The sequence below is a fragment of the Strongylocentrotus purpuratus genome, unplaced genomic scaffold (assembly GCF_000002235.5).
Source record: "Strongylocentrotus purpuratus isolate Spur 01 unplaced genomic scaffold, Spur_5.0 spur5_scaffold_18, whole genome shotgun sequence".
Classification (NCBI taxonomy): domain Eukaryota; kingdom Metazoa; phylum Echinodermata; class Echinoidea; order Camarodonta; family Strongylocentrotidae; genus Strongylocentrotus; species Strongylocentrotus purpuratus.
The window spans coordinates 19300553-19319726 of record NW_022145603.1 but is presented as its reverse complement, the minus strand read 5'-3'; the positions used below and the strand labels follow the sequence as shown (position 1 = coordinate 19319726).

At 39.0% G+C, this 19174-nt stretch overlaps 2 protein-coding genes across 6 annotated transcripts in view; one reads left to right on the top strand and one right to left on the bottom strand.

The window, feature by feature from the left end:
* The window catches only part of LOC589017 (myelin regulatory factor), a 29635-nt gene extending 19513 nt beyond the window's left edge, over nt 1-10122 (bottom strand). The window contains exons 1-11 of one of the 2 annotated variants that reach the window (XM_011676771.2): nt 9807-10121; nt 8164-8221; nt 7040-7228; nt 5670-6197; nt 5221-5324; nt 4375-4428; nt 3100-3241; nt 2360-2453; nt 1837-2015; nt 928-1129; nt 195-275 (exon numbers count right to left, since the gene is read on the bottom strand). In XM_011676771.2, the coding sequence (XP_011675073.2) occupies nt 195-275; nt 928-1129; nt 1837-2015; nt 2360-2453; nt 3100-3241; nt 4375-4428; nt 5221-5324; nt 5670-6197; nt 7040-7228; nt 8164-8221; nt 9807-9849 (1674 nt within the window). In that variant the 5' untranslated portion in view covers nt 9850-10121. Of the gene's footprint in view, nt 1-194; nt 276-927; nt 1130-1836; nt 2016-2359; nt 2454-3099; nt 3242-4374; nt 4429-5220; nt 5325-5669; nt 6198-7039; nt 7229-8163; nt 8222-9806 lie in introns of both variants that reach the window. The other variant, XM_011676773.2, reaches the window with a different exon arrangement.
* A 6625-nt stretch (nt 10123-16747) lies between these two features.
* LOC592072 (AP-2 complex subunit alpha-2) overlaps nt 16748-19174 on the top strand; it is a 63594-nt gene continuing 61167 nt past the window's right edge. For 3 of the 4 annotated variants that reach the window (XM_030989380.1, XM_030989378.1, XM_030989379.1), the window contains exons 1-2: nt 16749-16908; nt 18746-18899. In XM_030989380.1, coding sequence (XP_030845240.1) covers nt 18836-18899 — 64 coding nt within the window. In that variant the 5' untranslated portion in view covers nt 16749-16908; nt 18746-18835. Of the gene's footprint in view, nt 16909-18745; nt 18900-19174 lie in introns of all 4 variants that reach the window. The other variant, XM_030989377.1, reaches the window with a different exon arrangement.

Here is a 19174-nt window from a genome sequence, read left to right as displayed (position 1 = left end):
TTGGTTCATGACAAAATCAATTAATTAATGAGCCTTCCAGGATATCCTTAGCATCCTCCTCCAACACCTCAAGATTTAAAGTAACATGTATAATTAAACACATGTCAGTTAAGATGTGCACATCAATTTTTTTGTTATAATGTTCTTAAAAATGGAAAGAAGTAACAAACATAATAAGCGGTATTTTGACTTACAGAATGGAAAATAGTGTCTTGGTTGGAGCCCTTCTGCCAAATGACATCAGAATCACTCTCAAACTGTCCTGGGTTCGAGGCCTGAAACAAAAAAATAATTACAGCCATAATATGATACATGTACAGGTAGTAACAGTAATAAAATAGTAATAATAAACCCTTTTCGCATTGTGAGATGACATCCCTATGCATGTCCAATTAGAAGCCTGAAGACGAGTAAAATTTCAGTGATAAAATGTGGTAACAGTAATAAAATGGTAATAATAAACCTTTTTCGCATAACAAAACACATCCCTATGCATTTCCAAACATTATATATCATTACCTTAAAGCCTATCTGCACTAGTTTGGCCAGGAGGGATTAGACCTCCCTGCGTGGTCACTAGCAGGTGGTTATTTCATCAAATCAGCTCTCAATTAACATAAGAAAAGGGGACCATGGGGGATCAACAGGTAACGCTTAGGCATTAGTGGCTATGTAGAGGGTGCAAGAACCTACAAGTAGTGAAGTCATGTAGCATATGTCGGAGCAACAGTAGATGAGAAGTCTTTGGCTGCGCTACGTACCCTGACGATGATCCTCTCTGAGACCTGCGACGCTACAAGGTATTTCTCACGCCAAAGCGAAAACAAATTCTAGTGATAATATGGTAGTTACAGTAATAAAATGGTAATAATGAACCCTCTTCACATTACGAGACAACATAACTACATGAGAAGTCTTTGCACGTACCCTGACAATTATCCTCTCTGAGACCTGCGACGCCACAAGGTACTTCTCACGCCCGCAGTGTGCGTGGATGGAGATCACCAGCATGAAGTAGCGCTGGTCTGGATTGGGCTTCCCCTTCTTGCGCATGTTATTGGATGTGGTCTCGCTGAAGTGAAGACGCCCTATGGTGACCTTCACGACGTTGTCCGGATGGATGTCAAGTCTGAAAAGGAGAGAGGTGAAGGAGAGAGGTGTACAAGAGCATGAGTTTTTATAAAGTAGTATAGAATGGAACTTTTTAAAGGTACTTTGTCCCATTTGCAGGCCCAAAAAATGAAAAGATTAAATTCCAACGGCATTTGAAAGATAATACTAATACTCGTATGAGTTGTACCAACTGAAAGAGGAGGATCTAAGCTTTACAAATGTGGGTCATTTATTAATTGTGATTACGTTATGATAAAACATCAATAATTCTCGGTTTCATTTTTTCTGGGACGCACTGTATATATTAATGTTTGCACATAATTTGCGCCTGTATGATTGCTTACAGTAACAATTAAAAAGGACATCCAACCTCATAGAGCAAAACAAAATCACATCTTGGCATTCAATGATTAGGATTCATAATGCTGCTTTAGGAACAACAAAAAAGATAAATGGAAGTACAGAGAGAGAGAGAAAGTGAAAAATAAGATGGACAGAGAGGAAGAGAGAGTGAGAACGAGAAATGGGAAAATGCGGGGAAACCAACACAGATACTAAACCCAGGGCCCTGTCTTACAAAGAGTTGATATCAATCGCAACTATGTTCATCAGATATAGGAGATTGCAAACTTGCGATTGCTTATAGGACTTGCGATTGATTTGGATCAATCGCAACTCTTTGTAAGAAAGTGCCCAGGAAAGATAAGGTGTGTTCACACTTACTTGGCAGGTACGAACGGTTTCTTGCTCCGATCCGCCTGGGACTGTTCCACTCTGATATAAGAGTTCATGGCTTCCACCTTGATGCCGTTGATATGAATGCAGATACTGTCGACAGCCTTGGTACCGGACTCGGTCTGGACCAACTGAGGAATGCCGCTGATGCATAGATGTGCCGTAATCTGAAAAAGAGCAGACGAATCGGGTTATATGTAGTTTGGGACAGGAAACTTTCAATGGTTGCCATTTGGTTAGGGGGATTTATGAAATTCCCTGTTATTTTAAAAGATTAAGTTGGGTTCAGGGCCCCGTCTTACAAAGAGTTGATATCAATCGCAACTATGCACATAAGAGATGGGAGACTGAAAACTTGCAATCGGTTGGAGGACTAGCAATTGATTTTGATCCCTCACTTTCTCTCCCTCTCTCTTTCCCTTCCTCCCTATGTGGTCTCTGTAGACAGGTGGTCTTTCTATACAGGTGGTCCCTAAAGCAGGTTTGACAGTATCAGTAGCGAGGTTCTAACCTGGAAGTGGTTCTTCTTTTGACAAACGAAGGAATCATCGGACGCTGAGACATTGAAGCCTTTATCCGCCTCTACTTTGTAGTTCAAGATGGGTCTGCAAAGCAAAGAAAAACAGGAAACCATCATATACCAATGAGTCGAAACAGATATCAAGACATTTAAAAAAGAAATATTTTACAAGTGATTGTATGAGACGACTTTGGGTAACATTGTTACACTAATCAAATTAATCAACGATTAAAGATAAACTCCAGTACTGGTAAAAAAAAAAAAAAAAATTCTCACAGAATCAAACGAAACTTACACTGAATGTTCAAGATTACGAATAAATGACATGTGCCAAACAATTTTGGAAGAAAATGTATACTGGCTGAGTAATGAGCATAGAAAGACAAGGAAATCAAGGTACAATGTACATGTAGTACTAGCCCCGACACCATGTGTGTTGTCCCATATATAGCTTTCTATGTGAGTGCTTGTTACTTTACCAAGACTCGGTCAAATTTATTATGATTTTGATGACTCCAGAACCTTGCAGTGCACACCAATATTTACATGCTACATGATCAACTGTTTCTGATCCTTTCCACACCTTTTCTTTCACAATGAAATCGCATTACCAGTACTAAAGTTTATCTTTAACCTCAAACCCACCAAAATCAACTTGAGAACCCCCCCCCCCCCCCCCTCCTTTATTAGTAATTCTATAATTCTTTAGAAGTTATATAATTGTTGCTTACAATTCCTGCCCATTTGCATCCAAGAGTGTGTGCCATTTATTAGACTGGTACGGTTGCCACTTCAAGAATTGGTAGACGGTGTCTGTGTACGGCATCCCGTCGCCGGAGGGCTGGTCGTACATTCCGTATTCGCAGTCCATGTCTGTATTAAAAGGTCAAAAGTCAACAAAGGTTATGGAAGGGATTACAAGGTATACCTTAGAGGTGATAGTGAGAGTTTAAAAACCAATAATTTTAAGTGACAGTTAAAAAAAAATGTTTGTAGAAATCTGAGCGCTTGCGCAAGGCGTTCAAGCAAGTCATGAAAAAACGGCACCTCACTATCCTAATTTTCAACCAGATTTACATCGATCTCAGGGACTACGGTACCGGAAATCTCCGTGTATAAGACACACCCCTATTTGGGGGGCAATTTTTTTTTCTTTCTGTACCTGTGTACAAGACACACCCCCAACTTTTTTTTTTCTGCGGGAAAAAGGTGCGTCTTATACACAGAGATTTAACGGTATACATTTTGGGAAGAAAGAAATCATGATAACAACAAAAATTAAATGTACACAAAAATCAACAACAAAAATCAGGAAACCGATTCAAATCAGGAAATAATCTGGATATATCAAAGAGAATTTCTGGAGTTTACCAGTATTTATATTTATGTTAAAGGTAAAGACCAGTTATGGTCATGCGATTGCATTGTGAAAGAAACGTTGTGGAATCGATCAGAAAAGGTTGATCATCTAGCATCTAGCATCTGCAAGGTTCTGGAATCATCAACATGATAAGAAATTTGGCCCATTCTTCGTAAAGTTACAAGCACTATACACAGAAAGATGTATATGGGACTACCCTATATCTCTCACAGACCATGACAGAAACAAATTTACCAAATATATGAATTAGTAGGCGGTTTCCCGGCAAATTTTTTATCATCATGTATTAGTCAAAACATATTCTTTCACATGATTGGTAATAAGAGCTTCCGTTTCATTTTTTGAAATTGGGGCGTTTCCAATACTGGTCTTTACCTTTAAATGCATATTTCATCATTTTCAAATACATAGTTTTTCATTGTCTGCATTTCATTGTAAAATTTTTCACAAGTCATCCACTGAACTTGTGAAGAAACAATAATAACACAGTCAATCTTCAATCATCATTGATATATATACATTTGTGTAAACCAGAGTAAACAATGGGTGCACACAACTGGTAAATGTTTAACTTGGTAACACTAAAATGGATAAAATCGATGAGCCAAATGATAAGAGAACTCACTTGGATTCACATTGTAGTCACCGTCTATGGAGTGAGGGCATGAGATTTGATCAACTAAACAAACAAAAACACAAAACCAAAAGAGCATGCATGAACTCAAAATCATAAGTGAATAATAAATGAAAAAGTACACATCTATTAAAGATAAAGGTGAGTTCTGGTCATCTGATTGCATTTTGAAAGAAAAGGTGTGGAATGGATCAGAAAAAGTTAATCGTGTAGCATGTAAGTATTGGCGTGTACTGCAAAGGTATGGAATCATCAAAATCATAATAAATTTGGCCCAGTCTTGGTAAAGTAACAAGCACTGTACACAGAAAGATGTATATGGGACTATACAAATGGTATCGGGGCTACCAACCTTGATTTCCTTATCTTTCTATGCTCATTACTCAACCAGTATACATTTTCTACAAAAATTGTAGAATTGGCAAATGACACTTACATGTATTTGTAGTCTTGAACTTTCCGTGTAAGTTTCGTTTGATTCTGTGAGAATTAATTTTCTTTTTTTCCCTCAGAACTCACCTTTATCTTTAAAATAGGAATAATTCATGCAATATGTGTACATAGTATGTCATGCATTTGTCCATGCCCTTTCAGCCATAGTATTTGATCAACTACAAGGATAAAATCACAAGAGCATGCATTAATTTAAAAAAAATGAATCATAAAGGATACATTAACTGGGTTAGTATAAACACACCAGTGTGTGCTGTATCAAATTCTTACCCGTTTCCTGCTCAGCTTGCATGAGTTTATTGAGCATGTTCTGATTAACAGAGTTTTACATTAACTGGTCAGTATGAATTGAACACACCAGTGTGTCCTGTATTAATTCCTTACCAGGTTCCTGTTTGACTTGCATGAGTTTATTGAGCATGTTCTGGTTCACGGTGTTGTTTGGTGATAGAGAATGTTTCCTCTTCTTAGGCACATGTCCAATAAAGCTGCGAAGAGGAGGAAAAAAAACAAAAGCAAAGAGAATATTAATATCCCTACTAATGTCATACATGTAATGCAAGCCATTTAACAGCCAAATCTCGTACATGGCATAAACATAGATCTTTATAGACTAAAGAAACCTCGCTTTTCTTGTCGTTACTGAAAATATGAAGAAGAAAAAAGTGGCACTGTGATTGAACATCTATCTCAAAAATATGAAACAAATAATGTTTAATCATTAACATTTGAGACATCTAAAAAGCACAATGTGTCGATGAAGTGTTAGATAGTCATCCACTATCAAACGCCATTACTCTCAATCAATAAAAATGAAAATCTTGATATTCTACCTTTCTTTTCTTGTGAGCGCGTTATTTATCGTTTCCGTCATCGGAACCTGTGATAGACTAGTTGGCGGTGCAACGGTTGAGTTTGCAAGAAAGTTCATGAATTGCTGAGGAACCGACTGTGGCGGCACGTTGGCCGACACCGAGGATATCCCCCCTGAGCTTGCCACCTGCGCCTGGTTGCACAATGGCACCGACCCCTGCAGCACTGCTCCTGAGGGTACCGGGAGGTTGTTCTGCTGTACTGGTACCACCGGCACTGTGGTTGGCTGTGGGTTGTGGGTACGGGTCACCATCGGGATGGATACAGGAAGGGAGTGCTGGCGCTGGTGACCGACGCCGGCGGTGAGTAGGGTTCTGTTTGGCAACGGGAGATCTGAGTTGTGATTGATGGGCTGCTGCTGGGCCATGCCCTGCTGGGGGGCCACACCCATATTGAGGCCCAGCTGGTAGGCGAGGTGAGGGTCTTGCATGGCGTCTGGAGGTGAGTACGGCTCGGAGCTGGAGTCTGGAGGCGAGTCTGGCAGGTGACTGTACAACAACATGAATCAGAAGAAGATAATGATCATAAGAGGGGAGTCCATTTTGATAGTGATACTGAGAATGTTTTTAAGCCCCACTGTACTACTTGTACATGTACATGTACTTGCTCCCTCTGTATAGAAAACAACGCCTAAGCGGTAACAGTTGGTCCCCGTGATCCACTCTTACTTATAAATAATTGAGAGCTGATTTGATGAGATAACCACCTTTCAGTGACCATGCACGGAGGTCCAAACCCTCCTGGCCAACTAGTGCAGAGGGGCTTTAAAGAACACTCATAAACTGCCTTATCTACATATACATGTAACAGCAGCACTCAAAGAATATTCACCCTTTAGTACTGGAATCAATTTACCTTACCTTACTGAAACCTGACCCAAGTGTAGCATCTGTAAATTAATGCCTTGCCAAAGGATGTTAGTGCTGTGACAGGGACTTGAACCCTGTGGCCCACAATCCACAGTCCTGTGACTGAACCACCAGCCACAACACATCCAATTGCAAGTATGATACGTACAGCTTTATATTGTACATGAAGCCGACTCTCACAGCATCAAATCATAAACCCTGCTTTACAAATCAAGTAGACTCAATGAGCTTAAAGAGCTTCTCTGGAGGACCTCCTTTAAGCCTATCTGCATTAGTTTGGCCGGGGGAGATTAGACCTCCATGCAAGGTCACTGACTGGTGATTATCTCATCAAATCAGCTCTCAATCAACTTTTAAAAAAGCGGACCATGGGGGACCAACGGGTACCGCTAGGGCATTGTTTGCTATATAGAGGGCGCAAGTAGCTGCAAGTACAAGTCGTGCAGTCTCGCATTAATTACCTGAGAGGGACAGATAGTCCCAAGCCAAGAGGGTTCTCCTCATCGGTGAACCCCAGGTTGTCAAAGTTCAGAAGGCCTCCTATATGCTGGGGTTGGGATTTGGGGTTGAAGATGGGGATCTGGTCGCCCCCGCCCCCAACCAGGGCGGGGCCCCTAAGTGACCCATCGTTGTTCAAATCTGACAACAATCTGTTTCAATAGGAGAAAGAGAAAAAAACACTAAATATCATAGCACAGTTAAACTACATCTTAGAGAATGATGAGTTCCGGTAAAGATTAATTTCTGAGATTGGTCTGTTTGTCATTCTTTTTAGCATTTGTTCATTGTTTTCCTTTTTGCTTTTAACTATTAAAGAGCATTTATTTCCTGTTACAATCCAATGAATTGGAATTCAAGTACATGTAGGTACAGTATGCACACTGAATACACTGTACATGTGTAGAAATTGTGCAATATTAATATACAGTTATTATTTTATCTTTCATATCATGATAGAATGCCCTCATATTTAAAACATAGCTGAAAAAGTTTGGACCAATCCTTTTTAAATGTTCAAAAGTTTTACATAATAGTGGTCATAAACTGACTGACTTGCCTAAATTAAACAACATCTTGATACAATGTACATGTACAAATTTAGTTCAACAAACATTTTATTTACATAAATCATGATAAATGTACAGTAGTTGCATAAAAACTAACATTCCCAAGGAATAGGATAGGACGAAAACTTGAAACAGCACATTAAGTCAAAGCATCTACGCTGCTCATCAACTGATGTTACTTTCTTGTTTACATAATGATGCATCTTTGACATGGAAATAAATCATCAATAAATGTACATTAAAATTAGATTTACTTTGAAAAATATTTACAGGCCTACAATTCATTTCAAAACATTTCAAAACATCTGACTGAACATTTCAAAATAAAGCAAACTGGTCTAAATTTATAAAGTCATATTATCTACATGTAAAATATAGGTGTAGAATGATCTAACACAAGTTTTAAAAATCAATTATTCAAATAGAATGACATTAAATGATATAGAATACACTTTCCTGTATGAATTAATATCTTATTTATTATTCTTTCATGAAATGTAAACTGTAGTGGTACTCACAAACTAGCATCAGGTTCTGCAAGAAGATTTTCAAGCTGATCCAAATCTATCCCTTGATCTACAAGTATTAAGAAAAAAGTACATTTGTTTTAAAAAATACATGTAACAACAAAACTTACAGAAATTTATGGTTACTAGACTGCAGATTGTTAATAATGGGTTGAAATCAAATCTACATACAACTGTACTGTACATGTAAATTCTCTTTCAATTTCACATTCGTTGTATTTCATTCGCTAGGAAGACAAATGAGTATGAGAAATACATGTACATGTACATGTATATCTATGACAACAAATAATACAAAGAAAATAAATTTACGATTTAAATGTGATTAGATTAGTATACAAAGGTGCACACACAGAGATTTTGAAATCGGTCAAGTGAATAAAACAAAATATGATATTTTGAAACCAGAGTGATACGAATTTGCTTACATGTACCTTCCATGTTTGATGATCATTACTGAAGATGCAATTAACAAAATCACTGATCTCTTACAAGAGTTCTAAATTTTGTTCCAGCTGAAATTCCAAAAATATACTTTATGATAATAGCGTTTAGTGTAAAAAGGCGAGCGCAGCTCAGGGAGTTTGCTAAATTTATGCATGTATGAGAAGAAAGAAGAATCCATGCATAAGCGAACTCCGAGGCCAATTACGTGCAATGTTCGTCGGGTGTGGGAAGGGGTAATTTTCAACGCATTTGAGGGTTTAGGGCCTATTCACACAGGGGCATGGGTACCGTGCTTGTGAAGGCTTGGTGATATCAATATCATATTTCATATTAATTAATTATCACCAAGCCCTCGAGGCTACTTATAGTTAAACTTAAAAGAAATTGACATAACTTTCTTGCTTGTCCATTATTTACAATATTTTTGTTTGCTTTATATTCTGCCATTAACAATATCAAAATAAATAAATGTCACGTTTAGGTTTAGACAGAAATAACCGTCTGATATGGGTCATTTCTTTAATAAAACTGACATTTGTTGACATTCCCCATATGTATAGAGGCGGTCAGAGGAGCCAGATGCAATCTCAGCGGAACCACCGTCGATATCAGAGACTGAAGCTTTCGGCCTAGTTTAGCCTAGTTTAGTATACCATTCATAATAAATGATTGCATTGTCTGTGAGAGTGTTACTGTTAATGTTCCTGTATGTTAGTGTTTAATTTGTTACTGTTAGTAGATCTAGATCTACTGTCAATACTGTCAGCAAGGAGCTGCGATTCGAATTACTGCAGCTGCAACAAGCTAGTGCCCACAACAGTGGTGACTTTCTTTCATTTTTTCATTCTTCGATCAGTCTCTCAGTCTCAGACGCAGGCCCAAGAAAGAGACAAGATCAGAGCTGCTCTAGTCTTAGACTTTGTGTTAATTTTGCCTTAGCACTAGCAGGCCACTGCCTGGCACTGGCGTACAAACACCTGTGAATACATGATTAGATTAGTGATTGCATTGTTTGCAGAGCTACAAATACAATAATTGTATGACTAGACCCTATGAATGATATGATACATGCACGCAAACAGACACTGCACTGCACTGTCTACGCACACACATACACACAAGTACACTCATCAACAACAAACTATACCACCACCCGATCACGGCAAGGAAACACTTCTAAAACTCACTTAAAATTTGTTGAATCGCTTCACTTTCTCCTAAAACATCCATGTAAGATTCTCTTAGAGTCACGATAATTCCGATAATGATACCATCCCCGTAGAAATTGCCGAATCACGCCGATTACAGTCACTGTCTTCCATAACAAATTACAGATACCAAGAACTTTACTCTACTGACGACCATCTTGATTTCTATTTCTGATCCAAAATTACCATATTTTTAATTTGCATAATTGATCTGGAGCTGATTTGTAAGTTGTAGCTTGAGCAAGCGAAAATTATGATTTTTGTGTCCTCTGATCTTTCCGAAATAATTTTGCATATCTTTGTTGATAAAAATCGGCTTTCTTTGAGGAAAATTTAATTAAGAAACACCTCTTAGAGGAAGATTATGCAAATGAGACACCTGTTGAACGATTGCTGACGTCATAATTGATTGGGAAGATTTTTCTTCGCGATAGCGCCAACTGGTGTCTAAACATATGAGCCATTGATCTATTAATAGATCGATTTCTAAGATGCAGGCTGTTGGCGGGGGAAACAAAAATGCAGACATCACTTGAAGGAATAAGTCAATGGGTGTACCATAGGAGTTAAGAAGGGGGAGGGGGGGGGGGGTTAAGTTATACAAATTATAATTTTGTTTTTCTCCATAGTAGCCCTCCAATTTTTCGTTGACACTGCTACTAAACAGCTGTTTTCCAACATATTAATAGAGGTGTTTGGTATCAGGCCTATTGGTCGGAGCAGTCATTTCGTGAAAAATAGGCATGAACCACCCTCCCACTATAATTGCAACATTAAAACTTTCAACTGTTATAGTATCATATGCACCTACAAGTACAAATTTCTGAGAAATCCTATTGGTGGAAATCCCTTATGAAAAAAGTAGGCCTACCATGGTAACCATGGTTCTTTGTCCAAATTACCATCCACCCAGGGATATGTGATCCACCATTGGAACATTGAAAAACACCGCAAATCAGTGATAAGTATTTTCCATTTTCCATAAGCTCTAGCAGAGCCAATTATACACATAGATTGGCCAACTTGGCACGTACACGCTGATGTACATTATTTGCTTTGTGCTTTACTAACAAAGCGACATTCCCTGAAATGGTCCAACTCTTACATAATCTTTGTTTACACGGCTCTGCTCAATAATAGTCTCCTTTTATAGAGGGAAACTTCTCAATAATAATGTCCCTTTCTATAAAGGGACACTACTCAGTAACTTACAATTAGGGAGTTTACAGATACAATCTGCGCATGGGCAGATAAAGGTCATTCGTACCAAAAAGGTAAAACCCACAGAGATGAATACTGGATATGCGCTCATGAAAATTATGTAACATTATTCATTATTTTATGCACCAACGGTACATTCTATGATACGCAGGTGGAAGTATTCTTTTCAAGAGGGCAAACAAAAGGTATTCATGAAGCACATCTAGGACTGTGGCAGTTATTATTCCAAGATGCTCAAAGTGGAATTTCTCCATGTGTAAAAGATCTGTGGATATTTGGGGTCATTTGTACCATGTGCTATCTGTAAACTCCCTTATTAGGACGCCTTCTGATTAACGCAAGATAAATCACATTTGTTTTTAAAAGTATTACATTTTCCATGTAATGCTCAATTGAAAAAATAAATCGTGGGTTTATTCGGAAGAAAGAGAGAAACAAGTTTAGTGAAAAAGGGAGATGAAAAGAAAACAGATAGAAAGTCTGTGAGAGGGAGAAAGATTGAAAGAAAGAAAGTTTATATTTGGCAATACTCTTCTCCAAATGGTGCTAGGAAAATATGGTAATTTTAGTTTGATGAAAGATTTTGTACACGATGTAAAAGTGAAAGGATTGATTGCATCACCACCACTCTTACATGTAGACCCCGCAGAACCTTTTTTTCGAAGTGGTGTATTAACGATCAGGTAGAGCGAAGCGATCGAGCGTAAATTGGCATTATTGGGTCCAGGACTGCCCAGCGGGGGTCGAGGGACTGAGCCCCCGGAAGCTCAGAGTTATTAGGCTTTATTACGGTCAGATAAGCATATTTAGATACCTTATTTGTGACACTGGCAGGTCACTAATTGGTGGGGTCCGGGGGGCAGAGCCCCCGGAAGCTCAGAGGTTTTAGCTTTTTAATTACGGTCATGTGAGCATCCAGGGGCCGCCCTAGGGCCCTTGGTGGGGTCCAGGGGACAGAGCCCCCGGAAGCTCAGGGATTTTAGGTATTTAATTACAGTCACACGAGCATCCAGGGGCTCTAACATACTTTTTCAAAAAAGTGAGGGGAGATCGAACCCCCGAGCCCCGACATTCTGCAGGCACTGACATGAAGGCTTCTAAATAACTATATTTTTTCGCCCGACTGTAAATTTGGGAATTTGTAATTTAACACATAAAAAGGTATGATTTACAAAAAAAAATGAGAAAACCCCCAAATTTCATGTCATTTCAGCAACATTAGTAAATCACTGGTATCGAATTAGAAATACCAATCAGTACGCCACTGGTCAGGGGCTCGTGTCTTCTCACCTATACATAATAAAAAAAAATACACACGCTTTCCCATCCTCTCACAATATTTCCACGATATGCGCGTATCGCTATTATAAAAACCTCCATTGATAATCATAGGGGCATGCGGAATGTATATGCAATTTCTTTCCTGTCAACTTTCCTGTTCTTTAAATGGAATATAATTTGTATATGAGTCAATCCAGGTTTTCTTATTGTTATGTTCTTTTTGGTTAAAAAAATACAAACAGTCTTTACTCCTACTGCTTTTTTGTTGGGGGGGGGGGCGACTGCCCCCACTTCCGGCGCCTATGACTGCTTGTGCATAAATGAATAATGATTAGATAACTTTCATGAGCACCGTGTAATAAATATAAGGTATATAATTTGTACATCACTATGGGGTCTAAGTATACGGTGCACTTGCTAAACATGAATATGAGATTTCTCATTAACGAAGGAAAATGAACAAAAAGCATTACAACAAAAGGTGAAACGCATAAATAGACAAAGAAAGACAAGGCAAAAAAACAAAAACGTACGTGAGCTTAAGCTATCCCTTTTTTTTTCAATATCTCACTTGCTTCGTTTAATCGCCACTTGCTAACCACGCTATTTCCAGCCACTCATATATCTCAGAACATGCCATAATGATTATACATTTACATGATTACTTTTTGCAGGTTTATGTGGCTCTGGCACCGCAATGCTAGCCCCCCCCCCCCCCTCTCCCTCTTTTTCTCTTTCTCTTTCTCCCCTCTCTTTTCCTCCCCTCCCCTCTCTCTTTCTCACCCATCTATATCCCGTCTATTTTTTTCATCTTCTCTCCCTCCCTGTCTGTCTCTTGGTCTGTCTCTGTCTCTTTGTTTCTATATGTGTGTCTCTCTCCTCCTCCTCTCTCTCTCTCTCTCTCTCTCTGTCCCTCTCGCGCGCTCTCTCTCTCTCTCTCTCTCTCTCTTCCCAAAAATCATTTATCTTTTCCTCTTATTCAAGGGTACCAAGGAATGGCAAGGATGATCATCGCTCTCTAGATCCGCAAGTATATTTGAAACACAAAACATTATATTATTATAATGTTCGTGAGTCCGATTCTATCAATATTTAAGCGTCAAATTAACAACCCTCTCAGTTTTCCATTATGTTAGTTTGATGCGCTCATCTTTCATTGATGGGACCCCTAGTTATCACTGATTAATTGACCCACAATCATCACTGATTTATGATTAGGGCCACAAATTATTTCATTTTCTTGTATGGATTGAAACAACCGCAGGGAAGTAACGCCCCCTTTTCGAGATCATCATTTCACACTGGCTCATAATAAAAGTCACATGACAAGCGGCAGTGAGTAGTCGAGATCTCTGACTGTGAGTACTGCGTTAATCCCCTAACCGAGATTTTGTCCTTTTCCCCCAGACGTTTTTCATAATGCTAAATGTAGTCCTCGGTGTTCTGTTTATAAACTTCCAGATATTTCATTCCCTTTATTATACACAGAATATGTTAATTTGAGTTATTATGATGAGAAAGAATTGTATTTTGAAGAATTATTTGTATTGTTTTGATACTGAATGAAATCAAAATAAAATATTATGAACAAAAAATGTGTGGGGGTGTGTGTGTTTGCAATCTGTCTATATAGTCACTGGCGGAGGGGGTGTCGATCTATTTTCCAATCAGATTCGCTTTTTATCTCTGAAAAGCGCCCCCTTTATTTTGACACGTGCCAATTTTTCCTTTCTTGATTAATAAGTGCCCTTTTTGCTTCTGATAAACGACCCGTTTCCTTTTAAATAAGAGCCCCTTCCCCTTCCCATAAATTCCCCTTCTCATAAATGCTCCTTCACACATCTCTGATTAATTCCCCTATTAAAATCTAACAGGCACCCCTTTTTCAAGTTCGACAAGTGCCCATTTTCCTCTGTAATAACTTGCCCCTTTTCCATTCTCATAAGTGCCCCTTTTCAGGTGCGAGAAGTGCCCCTTTCACCTCTGATAATCGCCCTTTTAAAAAAATACTTTGACACGTGCTCCTCTTCTTTTGTAATAAATGTCCCTTTCCCTTTTGATAAGTGCCCCTTTTTCTCCCCTCCTTAACATGTGCCCCTATCTTAAAATGATTATGAGCAACCTTTACTCCAATTATCCCAAAAAGGTTGCTCGCTATGCTCGCTCCCATTACTAACGGATGTAATGATTATGAAACTTATTAAAGGACTTTTCAGTCTTTCAAGATGAAATTGTGCTAAAGAACCCGAGCACGGATTGCTTTTCATCTTAAGAAGATCAAATTTTTCGCAATGCGATTTTACAAATTTTAAGATATTTGCTCGCTCGCAAATGAATATTCAGACCATCAAGAGAGAGGAATGATAACATATTGTAATCATCCCTGATGATGTATAATATTAATCACAATCGAGGGGTATACATGTAAGCTATATATACCAATTACTAAAAATGTAATATCATCGCTTTGAGGTTTCCCTCAAGTTGTAGGTGCCCCCTTTTTTTCTCCAGAAAGTGCCCTTTTTTGTTAGTGCCCCCACACTTTGGGAGACGCTCCGTCACCCCTGACTGCATGGCTGCTAAAATCTGTTCAGTTTTCTTTTGTCGATTGGACTTTCCCACGTTCATGGGAATACGTATATATTTTTGAAAATGGGCGAAATAATCATGTCCACTTTTTACAAGTCCGACCTACTTTCAAATATTTTCTTTGTCAACCGAAGTTTATGTTATTTCTATTTTTTTCTTCTTCAAACGGGTAAAACACTGTGAATGGATAAGCTACATATAAAGCCTCTTCTCCCTCTTTGGAATTTCTTTGGAATTTTTTATCACAGAATCAATCTCTTTAAACAGTCACAAAAACAATAAGAGTTTTTTAAACAGGCTTTTACCCTCAAATCAGTACTCTTTTTAGTGTAAATTTTGAAAAAGTAAAATAAAACGTTGCGCTGCCCCACATTCTCTGAAATGCAAAGTAGCAAAGCCTTTAATTGATTTTTTTAAAAAGAGCGATATAATTTAGTGTTGGTAAATATTTCCTATAATTTGTCAGAGCCACTGCGTCTTTAATAATGCAATCTAGAGGCGGGTCCCGGGTGGTGGTAGTGGTGGTGGTGGTGGGGGGGGGGTGCAGAGGGGCACAGCCCCCAATATTTTCAAGCACCTCAAAAGTGCCCCTATAACGTAAGAAGAAACCCTTTTTTATATAGAAAAGGGCCCATTTTACTTTAAAAGTGCCCCTATTACTTTTCACCTATGATAAGTGCCCCTTTTATTTAAACACGTGCCCCTTTTCATTCGACAAGTTCCTATTTTCCTTTGCAATGAGTGTCCATTTTCCATTCTCGTAGGTGCCCTTTTAAATCTCTAGTTAGTGCCCCTTTTCAGGTACGAGAGGAACCCTTTTCACTTTTGATAAGTGCCCTACATTCAAATTTAAGAGATGCTCCTTTCAATTTGAAAAGCGCCACGTTTCCTTGTAAGAAGTGTCCGTACCCCTTTTGATAACACCCCCTTTTAAACATCTATAAACGCACCTTTTATTTTCACATGATTCTCTTTTCCTTTCCGATCTGGTCAGTGCCCCTTTTCAGGTGCGAGAAGTGTCCCTTTTCACATCTTATAATTTCCCTTTAACAATGAGACATGCCCCTTTTCCTTTTTAAAAAGTGACATATCCCCTTTACATAAATGCACCTTTTCACCTCTTATAAATGCCTCTATCAAAATCTAATGGGTGCCCAATTTTCGTCGACAAATGCCAATTTACCATTCTCATAAGTGCCTTTTTCATCCAGGCTGTTGAGTGCCTATTTTCAGGTATAAGAAGTGCCCCTTTGGCCTTTGTACTTTGACACGTGCTTCTTTTCTTTTCTAATAGGTGTCTTATCCCTTTTGATAAGAGTACCCTTTTCCTCTAATCAATAAACATGCCCCTATAATTTAAAGCGACTAGAGCAATTTCCCCCGAAGCTCGCTCGCTATGTACACTCACTCGCATTTATTGATGATATGATTATGTTATTTATCACAGCCTTTTCAGTCTTCCGTTATGAGAATATCCGGGAGAATATGCTTTTCCTCTCGTTATAAGATGTAATTTTTCTTATTATGATGTACATGTACATGAAGAGAAAAGCATCCCAGATAATGTAAATCACAATGTCATTTTTTTGTTGTTGTACCCCCCCCCCCCCCCACCCAATTTGGAAGACGCTTTGCCGCCCCCGATTCCATCCAGTTACTCTTCATGAAATTGCGGTTGCTGAAAGCCTGAAATATTTTCAAGGTTTCAGGAGAAAACTACCCTTCTCGATAAAAAGGTTTGCACAAAACGTCTACAATCTCGATTTTCGGCAGTGGTTAATAGTTTCGCTGCTCCCTTCGATTCAACAGAGTCAATGGAAATTCTCACGGAGTAACAAAATCGGGTAACGTCATCTTTCGCTCCGCCCTTCGGGTAATGGCGGCCATCTAACGTTTTTACTACATCTTATCAGCCTGACTATCCTCCTTGATTAATACATTGTCTGTGGTTCTATTCCAAGATCACTGTGATTTAAGCCATCTGAAGATTGTGAGTATTCATTTTCCGGAGCTTTGTTGAGGAATTTTTTTTCAGAAGTGGTTGAAAAACGGAGGGATTTGTGCCCTATACCGGACTTCCGCACACGTTACCTGTGTGTACACCGCTAGCACCCCATTGGAATAACATGACACCTGCGCTGCTCTCGCACGGAGCCATTGCCCGTGCCTGCACTGGTCGACTGCGGTGTCGGCCAAGTCGGTCAGCGGAGCGAGAGTGGGAGGGCTAGGCCTAGGGCCAGGCCAGGCTACGCCTACGGCGCGGCGAGTCTAGATGACCGGCCGTCGCTGTAAGCTGTCCGCTATACAAAGGCAGAGCCTAGCCTGGACCTGGCTGGGCTGTTGCCTTACCACAGTTGCAATGATTGAGCATCTTTGATTTGTTTGTGATTGACTTGAAGTTGAGGTTGATTCTTGTGGATGATGATGGAGAGAAATATCAATATCACAGAAATCAAAATCAAAATTAAAATGAATTGATGGGCAGTGTTTCATCAGTAGGGGCGCTGGTCCGAGAATGAGGAACATCCGCATAAACGAGGATCGTCTTCTTTAACGCGGACAGAGGCTTCCGCCAAAATACGCATTGTCCACATTTTCACTGACGATTCTGATTTCCGATCCCTGTGGTGGTGATGCAAAAAATGGATTCTGCAGTGAATTTCTAGATGCATTTCACATCGACTTATTACAGAGACTTTCACGTAATGAACGATAAATCCTCAGGAATACGGACAATCCACATAAGACGATAAACTGGGGGGTATTTAATTACGCGGAATCCGTTTGTTTACATTGCAAGCGCGCGGAATCGGGAACCTGCAGGGCGCCAAAGAAAAAAATGTGCGTGAAAATGTGGACGTTCCTTAATTTTTAGAACGCATTCAGTCTGCGTTTACGAGGATGTCCTCGTTTATGCGGACGATCATCATTAGACCAGCACGGCTACTGATAAACAGTGACAAATTATTACTAACGCAATTCATTAGAGATGCACAGCTGATTTGGGAGATTGTATTTCATAAATTTGAGATTGAATCATTCTCTGATTTCTGCTTTCTGTTCATTCTTGCGATTTCCTTATATGATGGCAAGACGAAAAGCTTTCCTTTGGCTTTAGTATTGTATGTCTGGTTTTTATTCTTTGTTTGTGAATCATATTCAGAACAAAAACTGTTATGAAAATAAAAGTAGATGGTTAAAAGTCAAAAGGGGTAATTTTTCTTCTTCCAATGAACTATACCGGTAGTCCACCTGGAGGAATCTGCACATAAAAATCATATTTTATATTGAGCCAAGGTTATTATTGTATCGCTATTTAAGTATTTTGATTTTTGTCTGTAATATTCTCTGGAAATCTCGCTCTGTAATGCTTCGAGTTTACCAGGAGCAGAAGTTGTACAACCGACTGACCACTGAAGACACCACAAACACTAAATCTTGAGATACATTACCTGAATCTAATCCTAATCTGAAAATTTAACCTTAAGCTTAACCCTATGTGTTGGTTATCCAATGCGCATACTTCATACTATGGGTTGGGTATCCAAAAGTTCAATGAATGATGACAAAGTGAGGACTAGTGTATTTACGCACTGAGCAACTTAAATGTGATTCCATTGATAGCGTTGAATAAAATGTAAAGGAAAGATCTATTAATCGCATTGAAATGTGTCTTTCCTTTGCATTTTATTTAACAGAATCAAGTCAACTGAATCACATTTTAGGCAGCAGTAGCACTAGAAAGTGTAGCAACTGGACTTCAGATCCTGTGAATTCATAGATGTTTGTCCTTTTTACAATCAATTTTCCTCTTTTCATTTCTGCAGGGTTGTTCCACGAACAGCATCACTATTTGCATTAAAGCCAGGTGAAAGAATTGTCTCTGAACGAAGACGAAAAAGCAGTAGGATACAGCCATGCCAGCAGTGAAAGGGGACGGGATGCGCGGCCTAGCCGTCTTCATCTCAGATATCAGGAATTGTAAGTGTTTCCCTGAATGATTCGTTCATACTGCTTTAAAGGGAGTGTAGCATGAGGAGACTACATGTATGTGTCTCCCATGGCCTGGCTCGGGACCAATCAGGTATAATACGACTATGACGCGAACGCATATTCATGTGCATGCAACATACGCAAAACTGAAGTCGTAGATCACATTAACCAGTATTTGCCATGCTACACTCCCTTTAAACTGTGACATTTGTTTAGTGTACTAAATGAATGACACTTGGGTACATACAATGTACAGTGTATGT